We start from the raw sequence: 13,724 nt of genomic DNA, 5'->3' as shown, positions 1-13,724 counted from the left end.
CTTGATTATTATTTTATAATTGATTATATATTATAAATTTTTAATAAAATGAAAAAAGTTGCCCATACATATCTGTTATAAAATTACTTTTTAGTTCACAAATAAAAGTGCGTTTTTAAAAATTAATTTTATAATTTAATATAAAGAATTTTTAAATATAACAAATGTATAGTGTATGCCGAAATATCTAAAACGCCATATATCTTCAAAACTTCCAGGATGCAATCTTTGTCTCGAAATCAATGCTTTTTCAATGCATGTTTCTTATATTGGAAAATAAAAATATTTTAATATGCATTCTTGATTAATTTGTATAATGCATTTTATGTATAATACATGTATGTATAAATGCATTTTAAATGTGAAATACTCTGCCTTTCACAAATACAATTTTAGATATACTGGATTTTTTTTATAGAGCAGAAACTGAATCAGATTAATTAACATGATATTCAATTTGTTTTTAATTTATTTATTGGCATTGCCCTTGACGTGCTGAAGAAAATTATTTTGAGACTGAGAGAGAACAAGAAGACTGAAGAGAGTCTTTAGTTCTCAGTCTCAAAATAATTTTGGAAACGAATGCGGAAAAACGCATGAAACGCAATCCAATTTTTTTCGATAACAACATATATATTGCGAAATTTTTGCTGCTCATAATAGTTTTCTGAAGACAAGTGAAAATCATACGCACCCACATGCAACAAATATCATGTTTATTCATATGATGCTTTTCTTGCGAGCGCTGAATCTTAATACTTCCCACGCTTTCTGCTGAAATAGCGTACTAAAATAAACACAAAACAACTTGGAAAAAGCAAGTTCTAAGATTTTGTTGCGAAAATATATAGGACTAAAATAAATCATTGTATTATGTACAATCCACAAAATTTGATTTTACTAGTATTTCATGTGACAACCTATGAGATGTAAAGATGAGTTAAAGAAAACAACAAAATATGAAATGAAATCCTAAGATAAAAAAAATCCTTATTTTTAATTAAAAATTATTATATCATTCTTATAAACAGGAAAGTATTTATCAGGAAAGCTTTCTAATATTAATTATTTGAAATCCTATATATCCTAATCCTATAAATCCTAAGTCCCTATAATGATGCCAATGTCATTTTTTTCATATTCTAGCAAAGTGTAGCAACTCTACTAATTATATTATGATGGAATTTTCTTAGAGTGGTTGTTAATAGTATATATGTATGGCCTGTTAATGATTTAATGAGAAAATATCATTTATAAATCATATTAGACAATTTTCAAAATTACGTTTCTAAGGATTTTTATGTAAGATGATGGAGAAATAATTTACAAGATTTAAAACAACATATTACAACTGCTATTCCATCTATAACTGATCTAGTGCGTGTAAATGCATGGTGTGAAACTGAATATCGCTTGCACATGCTACTCTCATATCGAAATTTATCGATTTCAACAGTTCACATATAAGTAATTAAGAGAATTTTGTTTCTAGACCTTATAGTCTGTTCATTGCTTAATTTTGCAATCTGTCCATGAAATCTCGAATGTTCTGCACTATCAGTATTAATATAACATTTTTCCTTGTATTAGTTTAGTTGCGAATAATTAGATGAACATATAGAACACGCACTCCACTGACACAATTTAGAGCTATTTCCCACAAAAGGAATTCAAGATATTATTAAAACCAAAGCATGTCTTTATGATAATACGTACTAATGATTATGAACTCTCAAATCATTCATCCTGCAATTTTTAAGAGCCCTATTTTCTTTGACAAACGTAATCGTAATAACACAAATAATGATGAATTAGAAATAACTGATTATTTTAGTTAGTGAATGCTAATTTTTAAGTTACGTTTTTATAGCCGTCCTTTTGAAATCTTTATAACGAATATTAGGGAGAAAGAAACGTTATTCTTATTGCATTTTATGTCAGAAAACATTTCCGCTTTTTTTATTTTCTTAATAAAGATATAATAAATTTGAATCCAGCTTTGAATTTATATCATATTCTATTAATAAAACTATTTTTCTAAACAAATACACTATTGCAGTAAACTATATAACAAATTTAATGTTAATGAAATGTCATTTATTTCTAATTATTATATTTGTAAACTATTAAGTTGTTTTATTTACTTCGTTAATTTAATACCAAGCTCTCCAAATTGGTTTCTTTTGCTTTTTTTAATATATTCTTTTGTATTCCTTATAACTGCATTACTTTGAGAGAAGGTTTTTATTATTCATCTAATCTAATATAGCAATTATGGAGAATTTTATCTGAAATATGGTTTCATCTTGAAAATAAAGATATTCTTTTATTCTCCCTAAATAGCAATACTAAGTTGTGCTTCCTTTTAAAAACAAGCACGATTATTCTAAAATGTGCATTAGTTCTATGAAAATTCATTATCGTAATTCAAAAAAACAAAACTTTCTCAAAAATTTCTAAACTTGAATATAAATTTCTTTTTTAGTTATTTATGGCGTTTTATTGATGGGTGATTTATTTAAGCGAGAAAAGATTTATCGTCTCTAGCTTTCAATAGAATCCAATTTTTATTTAAAACAATCTCCTGATTCAAGCAGAATTAGCTCGGAATTCCTAATTAAGATAACTTTCTTATGCTTATAGAAGTGACGATTATCATAGGCTTTATAAGACTGAAAAATTTCAGGGAACAAGGGATGTACGGCATTCTCAAGCACCCCTAACAGAATGTATATTTTACTTTTTACAGCCAAATATTACGATGGAATTGGAAAATAATCCTTTCTCGAAGGTGCTAGTTATCCTTATAACGTCATGGAGCTTTCTGCCCTGCATTGTTCTGTTACATATGTAATAACTTGTTATTAAATCGACTTAACATATGGTCTAGGTCTACCGCACGACGACCCGCCTACCCGAAGTAGTGTAAGACCTTGAAGGTCGCCGGGGCCTTATTTATTTATTGAAATGTTTACAGATATCGCCAAAATATGGGCGGTAAATAAGAGTGTAGCTTATTTAAAACTTAACATGTAGCGCTCGTTGTACTTTTTAAATTAAAATAGGACAACAAAGAAGACAATTAATTCTTTGTTCCAGCCTTCTTATATTCTTGCTATGTCACTGATTCCGTTAGTCATCTTTTTAAGATAAAATGATGAATTAATGGTTTCTGAGCAATTGCATTGTTAACTGTACAATCAATTCTTCTGTGTGTACAATATTACTAATAATTTACATTTCAGATAGCATTAGACTAAGTGTACTATATGTAAGGAAATGTCTAATTCAAATTCGACACCATGATGAATCAAAATTTTGTAATCAATTCAGAAAAATTAAGAAAATTCTTAAAATAATCCATCAAATTGGTATCATTGATTATGTGTAATATTAAACAATATTTACGGATGTGATTTGTACCCATAGTCAATAATTTGCCAACAACATATGTCAGTGTCAATGTACTGAAGTTTAATGATCCAACCAAGTTGACAAGACATGTCTTATCCTGAAGCTACCTTTGTGAAGGTTAACATATTATAAATCAAGCATGAAGCATATCTTGTTGATAGGAATGCCATGTCAAGTACGTAGCATGTTGAACTCTATTAATAAACAGACAACGTAATCTGAGGTTGCTTTAAATGTCATCGAGAAGCTGAGTTCGGTGACACACTAAATAATATGCGGGCATTCAAATTGACCCTTGAATAATTAAAAGACGATATTCCGGTCCGATAAGCGTAATTTCTTTTGCATCGTGTGTGAATGGCCTGGTCGTTTGCGTCATTGCTCTGCGAAAATATTTATTTTAGTGCAAGGATTGGAACAAAACCAGTCGGATAATAAACAGCAAAGCTTTAAATTATCTTCCACTATGAAATAACAATTCTTTTTTATCGTTCTCTTTTTTTACGATTCTTTTAGGCACGAAAATGACATATTCTGTCGAAACGCAAATGCAAATTAGGTGTCTTTTTTTTTTTTTTTTTTTTTTTTTTTTTGTCTTTTTGCTTAGAGCATAATGGTCCATCTGAAAACAGCCGTGGAAAAGGAACCATTATTTATAGCTTTAGATTTCAAAATAGTTAATAGCATAAAACACTTGATGTGCAGTACGAAGCCAGCAAACAAAAGTTTGATCACTCGTTTAAATACTAACAGAAGGATCTTAAGTATTCATGTCAGATATAATAAAGAAGAGACTGCTTCCATTACCACATGATGAGACGAGATTCAAGGAAGTCATTTACTCTAATGGTATTTTATAAACCTGTTTAAAATCCTATGTTCATAAAAAATAACTTATTTAAATCAATTTTTGAGTTTTTTATTATAATTTTTTATATAAATACAGATTTTAAGTGATTTATTCCAACTATTTTGCATTTACCTGTTTTAAATATATTTCAAAAAAAACTTCAGAAGAATGTGAATACTTATTTGGCGTAATATTGCTCATATTCTGGTTCTTACTCCATAAGAATCCCCTCCATCAAACCAGGAAACAGAATTATTACATACATATTTATTTAAATATAAACAAATTAATGTTGCTTCATTTGGCGCAACTAGCAATGTTGCTTAATTATTACTTTTTAAAAGATTTTTATTTTAAGAAAGGTAGTCTCCGAAAAACTCTTGTAAATGAAAAAGAATAAAACAAATTTGAAAACGCTAGATCATTATTATTATTTGTAAAAAGCTGTCATCAATCAGAAAACATTTAAATTCTTAGAAGTATTGGGATCAAATCTTGCATACGTGATGATTGTCAAACATGCAAAACTTATTCCGTTCATTTTGAGTAAGTGGGTAGGGGAATATTGTGATATCAGAATACATGTGAAATAGTACGCCATAGATATTAAGTAATACGCTCAGTTATCTTTGTCGGGTGAATCTCACTCAAGTAAAATAACAGTCAGCATTGGCTTCTAATATTTGTTATTCAGCTGCTTTGTCCCAAAATAGAGAAAAGTTCAAGTGCACGACATAAATCCCTGTTTCAAAAAGTAATTAAGCCGATACTTGTTCCTCTTGTAGGCAGTAAAATAGTAGTATTGTGAGCCATTTAACACCATTATTGTGAGCCATTAACATGAATGAATCTGCCTTTTTGTACAGATTTCATTTGGGCCACTCGTAAAAGATGTCTATTTTGCAAGATTGCCAACATGTTGTTGTTTGTGGATCCCTGATCATTCAATCTTTACCATATACCTTTGAATAAGATAGGCTTTAATTTTTTTTTTTTACTGGAAAGTATCTGGAACATTGCTCAGTGTTTAGAAAGAAATTGTGTAAGGATTAATTCACAATTCTGTCAAATAACAGAACACCACTTTGAATACATAAAATTATCCAGATTCAAATAGCTCAAATACATGTAATATTTTGTAATATTGAATAAACGGTTAATGAGTTAAAATCAATTGCGAATTTAAGCTCCTAATGTTAAGAAACAGTTCCCTTTTTATTTCAATACTAGCCGCCTTTGGCGACCAGCCGGTTCGCCAATCTTAATGTTCGTTAAAATTTTAATAATTAAATATTTTATGCAATTTCTACTTTAATAGCTTCTTCATCAAAATATTTTAAAACTTCAAATTTTGATTATCATATAATTCATTCATAATATTATAAAGGCCTTCAGTCATAACGTAATATGTATCTCTCTCATTTTCTGTTAGCACCCGTAGAATTTATGCTTTAAATTAAAGTGGAAAGAATTTTTCTTCAATTAATATAATAATATTTTTTACTGAAACAAAGCATTTTTTTATAATCTGATTACTGAAAATAGAGTCACTCAGCGTTTAAACTTTATGGGCAATAAAGAATATCTTTTTTAATTTATGTAATATCTCAAGAGTTGGTCAACAAAATTTTCTTAGATTCATTATGAGCAGATCGATTAATTAACAATGTTTAAATTTAAATGCATCAAACACTAAGAAAATAAAACGAATCGTTTAAAATAAACGGTTGAAAACAGGTTTTAAAAAAACTACTTAAAAAACGATGTACTTAAAACTATAAGCATATACAAAAAATATATAACTAACATAAATACAATTTACTTACAAAAGCAATTGCAACTAACCCAAAAATAATTTAAATCATCCATTGATAACGTTGTCATGGCAACAATCAGAGCAGAATGCGCATGCGTGAATTTTCTTCGCCGGTTACGTAACGCAAATACGTGATTTTTTCTACGCCAGTTGGGGTAACGCTATGTGGATTAGAAATTTTTAATTTCCTTTTTTCTGTTTTATTTTAATTCAAAAGTACTTCAGAAGGAATCTGAAAGATTGATTCATTAACAATGTTTAATTTTAAATGCATCAAACATTAAGAAAATAAACAGAACCGATTGAAATAATCCGCCGAAAAATTTTAACCCTAGCCTCATTACTGTTGGGAGAAAAAAAAACTGAAGCCTTTCTCGTTTGGCGCTGGGCATAATGGAAGATTTTTTTGGCGGAAAAGTTGGCGGTGGGGAAAATGGAAGATTTTTTTGGCGGGAAAGTTAGTTTTTAATTAATAATTAAAATTCTAATTAAAAATTCGAAAAAAGAAACCCCAGGTGCACATTCCCAGCCTCCAAGGTATACATGTACCAAATTTGGTAGCTGTATGTCAAACGGTCTGGCCTGTAGAGCGCCAACACACACACACACACACACACACACATTGAGCTTTATTATAAGTACTAGCCGCCTTTGGCGACCAGCCGGTTCTCCAATCTTAATGTTCGTTAAAATTTTAATAATTAAATATTTTATGCAATTCCAACTTTAATAGATTCTTCAGCAAAATATTTTAAAACTTCAAATTTTGATAGTCATATAATTCACTCATAATATTATAAAGGCCTTCAGTCATAACGTGATATGTATCTCTCTAATTTTCTGTTACCCCTCATAGAATGTATGCTTTAAATTAAAGTGTAAAGGATTAATCTGCAATTAATATAATAATATTTTTTACTGAAACAAAGCATTTTTTTTAATAATATGATTACTGATAATAGAGTCACTGAGCGTTTAAACTTTATGGGCACTAAAGAATATCTTTCTTAATTTATGTAATATCTCAAGAATTTGTCAACAAAATTTTCTCAGATTCATCATGAACGGATCGATTCATTAACGATGTTTCATTTTAAATGCATCAAACACTAAGAAAATAAAATGAATCGTTTAAACTAATCGGTCGAAAACAGGTTTAAAAAAACTACTTAAAAAACGATGTACTTAAAACTATAAGCATATATCAAAAAATATATAACTAACATAAATACAATTTAATTACAAAAGCATGCAACTAACCTAAAAATAATTTGAATCATTGAAAACAGGTTAAAAAAAAACTACTTAAAAAACGATGTACTTAAAACTATAAGCATATACAAAAAATATATAACTAACATAAATACAATTTACTTACAAAAGCATACAACTAACCTAAAAGTAATTTAAATCGTGCGTTGAGAATGGTTGCCATGCCAACAATCAGAACACAGTGCGCATGCGTGAATTTTCTTCGCCTTTTACGGTAACGCAAATGCGTGAATTTTTCTACGCCAGTTGGGGTAACGCTATGCAGATTATACATTTTAATTTCCTTTATTCTGTGTTATTTTAATTCAAAAGTACTTCAGAATGAATCTGAAACATGGATTAATTAACAATGTTTAATTTTAAATGAATAAAACATTAAGAAAATAAACAGAATCGTTTGAAATAATCCGCCGAAAAATCTTAACCCTAGCCTCATTACTGTTGGGAGAAAAAAAGAACTAAAGCCTAAATCATTTGGCGTTGGGGAAAATGGAAGTTTATTTTGGCGGAAAAGTTGGCGGTGGGGAAAATGGAAGATTTTTTTGGCGGGAAAGTTAGTTTTTGATTAATAATTAAAATTCTAATTAAAATTTCAAAAAAAGGGACCCCAGGTGCACAATCCCGACCTCTAAGGTATATATGTACCAAATTTGGTAGCTGTATGTCAAATGATCTGGCCTGTAGAGCGCCAACACACACACACACACACACATTGAGCTTTATTATAAGTATAGATATAGATAGATAGATATAGATATAGATGTAGATATATATATACCAGGTATGTTGAATCTTCGACAATGATTTTTATACATACAGTATATTAGTACAATAGCTGGGATCATTGGCAACATAATGGGATAATTAGCAACAACAACATTCAACATTTTGTAACTACATATAAGAATTTGATAACATATAATTAATACATATTAATGAGGAAAATGCAAAATAAATAAATTAGTCAGTTAAATGTTCAGACAAATTTTACCTGTGTTAATTTGATATAACTGTGACAATTTTTTGAATTATGCCTATGATATTAGTTCCCTCATATATACATGCAGGAACAGAAAAAATTCTCTAATGAACAAGAGATGTGAAAATTGATGAGCGATTTTTCATTAAAATTAAACAATACATATTGAAAACAATACATATTCTTCTTTTCTTTTTTTTTTCATTATGTCTTGAAAGTTCTCAAATCATAAATATAATATTCTTGCAGCCAGTCATGCTGAACTAATATTTTTAAGCATCGCAGCATTTTATTTACTTTTACCTGTATTGCCCCGCCCCCCTCAAAGATCCAAGAAAAAAACCCTGTTTTTTTAATAACTGTTTTTAATTAAATAATCTTCGTCACTATATCCTATGAAAAAATTTTAAAATGCAGAAGTGAGGGAAACGAATTTGGCAACGAACCAGACATCTTTGAACAAATAATTTCAGAATTTAAAGATGACGTAAAAATTATTTTCTTTAAGTACTCTTTCCCGAAATTATTACTGAAAAAAAATCAAAGTTTCGAATTTGAAACAAGACAATTTACCAAAGAAAAAAAGTAATTTTGATAAGCTCCAAGCAAAAAAAGTTATATAACGTGTTTTTTATTACACATCATAAGTTCCATTTTTACTTAAAAATATACAAAAAAGGCACTGAGAACAATAATATATGCAGAAAAAAATAATATCCTCTTTTCTCCTTTTTCTTTTTAATTCTAAAGCGTTTTAAACAAAAGGAAAGCTTTACAATTATGATAAATGGTAAAAGTCTGTTGTTTTCTCGACCTTATATGCATACGGAGACAAATGCTACAACTGGGAGCCGTTAACCAGACATAATTTCTCATTGAAGTTCCGAAATAAGAAAATTTTAAATACATTGCAATGCTTTAACATCCCAAAATATTATTCGGACAAGGAAAGATTATGAATTATTTTTTATTATATATGATATATTAAAGCGTTATGTAAATAAAATACACCATTTTTAGAATTTTGGGGGGTAATTTGCTTTGAGCTTTCAGTAACAATTGATGCATAATTCGAAAAACAATTTATAATTGCTATTCCAAATTAAGCGATAGTTTAAGATTCTACAAATTCGTATCGCAGTTTTTTCTTAAAATAGGTGATGTTTTATTGTTTATGAAAAGATTTTCCGAATATCCATAGAGTTTATTTAATGAAAAATAAAAATAAAAATATGAAGAAAAGGCAGATTTTAGGAATCTAAATTTCATTAAATTTATAGTATAGGATTAAATCGGCTAATGATTCATTGTCTTAAATCTATAAGAAAACGTAGACAATTTATTTCAAAAAATTTCAAAGATAATTTTTAATGAACTAAGGAGTTAAAACCGAAATGTGTGCAAAAAAAATAACATTATCAACTGAAAAAAAATTTTAATAATATAAATATTTATTACAGTAAAAACTTAATTAAATTTTTGATACTTACGGTTATAAAATTACAGTATAGCTGAAACTAGGAAAATGCTTTTTATTGTAGCAAAGATACGGGAAAGTCTATCTACACAGGAAGATGAAGTCTTCTGGTTACTGTATAAAATAAGATTTAACTCTCATAAAGCTTCTAGAAGAGTATTGGTCAATAGCCGTCTTCAGTTGTTTTCAACACCTTCAATTTTAAACAGATTTTTATCTAATTTTTATTTCTTATCAACCATAAAAATAAAACGGAGCCACTTTTATAGATGATTTGATCCTTCTTCGCTGCATATGCGAAATTTGTAAAAGATGTTTAAAAACACTTAAATGAAAACGAAAAATATTTATTAAAATGATTTTGTTTTCAAATCGTCTGATGTTATTCCGTAAAAAAACGATCTTGAAAATTCGAAAGGTGATTTAAATCTTAAAATTATTAGGCAGAAAATAATATTTTAATGTTTTCAACCAAAGAGCTTACTTTTTGTATTGGGCACTTAGGGAATTTAAAATTAAAAAGCTTTAATTGATTTTTTTTACTTCATTTTAAATTAACATAAATAATTTTAAAACTTCTAGATATTTACAGCAAAGTTCTATATAACAAGCTTTAATCAAAGCTAGTCGTTAATAAATTGGTTTTAAAAATCGCTACTATTCTGAATATTAAAGTTATATGTCATACATACATTTCTGCAAGCTGATTTCGGTTTTACAAAATAAAATGAATATAGTATTTTGTAAAAAGAGGATGAAACAAGATGGCTTATAATATAAACTTTTATAGTATAAAATAATCGAAACACTTTTAACTTGGTCGATAAAGAAAGTGTGTGTGTGTGTGTGTGTGTGTGTGTGTGTGTGTGTGTGTGTGTGTGTGTGTGTGTGTGTGTGTGTGTGTGTGTGTGTGTGTGTGTGTGTGTGTGTGTGTGTGTGTGTGTGTGTGTGTGTGTGTGTGTGTGTGTGTTAGCAGAACTAGCCATTTGACCTAGAACAACCAAACTCGGCACCTCGGCACATACATAATTTGGGAGGTGGAAATGTACCTTCTCGGAAATATTTTTAAAACCTCAATTAGATTTTTAATTCATTAAAAATTAAGGGAAATTTTGTTGTTTTTCCCCGTTAACATCTTAAAAGTATAAAATGGTTTTGGAATCATCTTGAAATTCAATTAGTTACCTTTTTTTTAAGCATACCAATTTTTTTAACTATAAATTCATATAAATAACAATTTAGTTCGCAAAAAATAAAAATAAAATTTAGCTAAGGTGGTAAAAAAGTTAAACGTATTTAAATCAATGACTTGTTGATTAAGTTAAAGAGTGCTGTAATTGGAAGTTGTAGTTACCAAATATTAAGTGTGATATAAACATGACAGATTATAAAGTGATAATAAGCTCCAAACAAATGCAGTGTTCAAAATTATTATTTTATCGGATCTCTCAAGAGTATTATTACATAAATAATTAAATGAATAATTAATATGCCAATGTATTATAAATAATTAGCCATACATTAATTTATTTAATAATACTTTTAATAATTCAGTGTAAACACATAGTAGTTCCAATATTTTATATCTCACGGATTACGTATTCTTTTACAAAGTTAGTTATTTCGTAGCTAAGATAATAACATTATTTAATTTGCCCTAACTAATGGCCTACTCAACACAGCTTCCTTTTGGGAAATACTCCACTAAAATTAAAGCATTTCAATCCCATAAAATTTAAAATTTAATGTCAAAAGTTGCAATTATTTTTGTGCTCGTAAGATAAAATAAGTAGTATATTATTTTGATAACATGGTTAAAATTGTCCGAGAAAACATTTCAATAAAATTGGAATCATATTTTGAATAAAAATACTGGAATAAAAAATAATATAATTTTATAAATATTTAAAAAACTAGCAGTAAAAATACGCCAAATTTTTTTCACAGGGAATAAATTGAATGTTAATTCATCACTTTAATCCTTTTCATAGTCATTTACTGACATTTATACTACCATTTTTAATTAGTTTTAATTTATATCTATATTTAATTCAATGCAATTTACATTATACTCATTTAAAACTGAGAACTAAAATGTATTTTATTTCATATGGTTCATTTTTTGAACCATAATGTTCAACATTAATTTAAACCTGATGTAACGCCCAAATCCTATGACAAATGCTACTGAAAATCTGCCATTTAACTTTACGTTATCTTTATGCTGTATGATGATAATTTCTTGCTGCAATATTTTGGTTGGTTGTACAGCTATTTAATATATTATATCAAACTGGTTCACCAATGCGTGCTCAGGAGAGAAATTTTCATCTAAATATTTTTAGTATTTTTTTTTTTTTCCAAAATTTCGAATGCCATTTTTTTTTTTTTTTTGATTCCAGAAATTTTCCAAATATTTTTGTTTATAAATTAAAATTTACAAACAGTAAAGCCAAATTTTACCAATCTCTGATTAATATATTATTTCCAAAATAAATTTGAGGTATGAAAAAGAAACTACATTTTACAAATTTTGAAATTTCAAATTACAAAAAAATTTTTAAAAAATCAATATTTTGATCATATTCTAATAACAAGCATATTAAAAAGAAGAAGAAAAAAAGAAAAATTGATTCTTTCCTTTTTGGTTTTAAATACATATAGACTTACCTTTTTTTAACATTTTTTATCCAATTAATTGGTTTCATTTTAATTAAAATCTCAATAAGAACTTTGTTCAATATTTGGAATTTTAAAATTCACTATCTGATAATTTTTTTTCTTTATTTATATTATAAATAATTTTTTGCAGTAAGTAAACTTCCTTTCCAAAAGATTAATCAGACCAACTTCATTCAGATCTTTTGTGCGTATTAACCAAAGGAAATCTGAGCAGCACCTGCGGTGCGGGACTCGAAGGACATCTGCCGAAGTACTTCAAAATGAGGGCTGATTTTCAACAGGTAGCTTTTTAATATTCCATTCAATTGCTTTATCTTTTATAGTTACGCTTATTTTAAGATATTTTTGGATTAAGCTTGATTTAGAAAGCAAATATGTTTAATTTGTTAAATGTCATTAATTTGAATGTTTAATTAATTTGATTAATTAATGATTGATTGAAAAATAAAGACACTTCCTGCTAATTTGTGGTAAAACAAGAAATAGCTTGCTCATTAAAAAGTTCAAAACTTACATCAAATGCTTTAGGCGTTGTCACTTTGCCAATTAATATACAGTAATTATAATAATAAAAATGAATTGATAACTATTTTAATCATGGAAACATCATTGCATCATCAAAGTGTTTATTAATATTAATGTGGTTTTTGAAGATATTAAGAGATAACAGCTCTACTCATAAGTGGTAAAGGAGGTTTAATTAAAAATATAAAAATTGATGGATTTGATAGAAAAAATACTTCCCTACAATATTAAATAAATGGAAAAAAATAAGAGAACAAAAGGTCTAAGAATCAAAAAATAAGTATACAGATTTTGATATATGAATTCAGGTTAATGTATGTTTTGAATTTATGATCAATAATGTTCGAAAATTTCCTCTTGTGTAAAATAAGAAAATGTAATTAAGAATAACTTTGAATGGAAAAATAAGCAAGTGAATAAATCAAACACAACACTTTATGAGAACATGTGAGTGTCAAACAACTTTTCTTGTTCACTTTTATTTTAATACTAGCCGCCTTTGGCGACCAGCCGGTTCGCCAGTATTACCGCTCGCTACAATTTTCAATTAAATATTTTAAGTAACTTGTCTCTTAATAGCTTCTCAAACAAAACATTTTTAATCTTCAAATTTTGATAGTCATACCAAACTTATACTGTTGTTTAGATTGTTTCGTTCAATTTACTATATATATTTTGCTAATGTGTTGTCATTTCCGGTAAAACTTCA

General features: G+C 27.8%; 2 protein-coding genes across 2 annotated transcripts in view; one reads left to right on the top strand and one right to left on the bottom strand.

Annotated features, from left to right (window-relative positions):
- Positions 1-12,635, bottom strand: part of LOC129962313 (angiotensin-converting enzyme-like) — a 107,330-nt gene extending 94,695 nt beyond the window's left edge. The window contains 1 exon segment of the mRNA XM_056076059.1: positions 12,479-12,635. Coding sequence (XP_055932034.1) covers positions 12,479-12,516 — 38 coding nt within the window. The 5' untranslated portion in view covers positions 12,517-12,635.
- Positions 12,636-12,663: 28 nt separating this feature from the next.
- LOC129961073 (protein PFC0760c-like) overlaps positions 12,664-13,724 on the top strand; it is a 31,094-nt gene continuing 30,033 nt past the window's right edge. The window contains exon 1 of the mRNA XM_056074883.1: positions 12,664-12,771. Within this exon, the coding sequence (XP_055930858.1) occupies positions 12,751-12,771 (21 nt within the window). The 5' untranslated portion in view covers positions 12,664-12,750. The remainder of the gene's footprint in view (positions 12,772-13,724) is intronic.

This window comes from Argiope bruennichi, chromosome 2, assembly GCF_947563725.1.
Source record: "Argiope bruennichi chromosome 2, qqArgBrue1.1, whole genome shotgun sequence".
NCBI classification, from domain to species: Eukaryota; Metazoa; Arthropoda; class Arachnida; order Araneae; family Araneidae; genus Argiope; species Argiope bruennichi.
The sequence above is the reverse complement of the archived record's forward strand: the minus strand, read 5'-3'. Positions and strand labels throughout refer to the sequence as shown.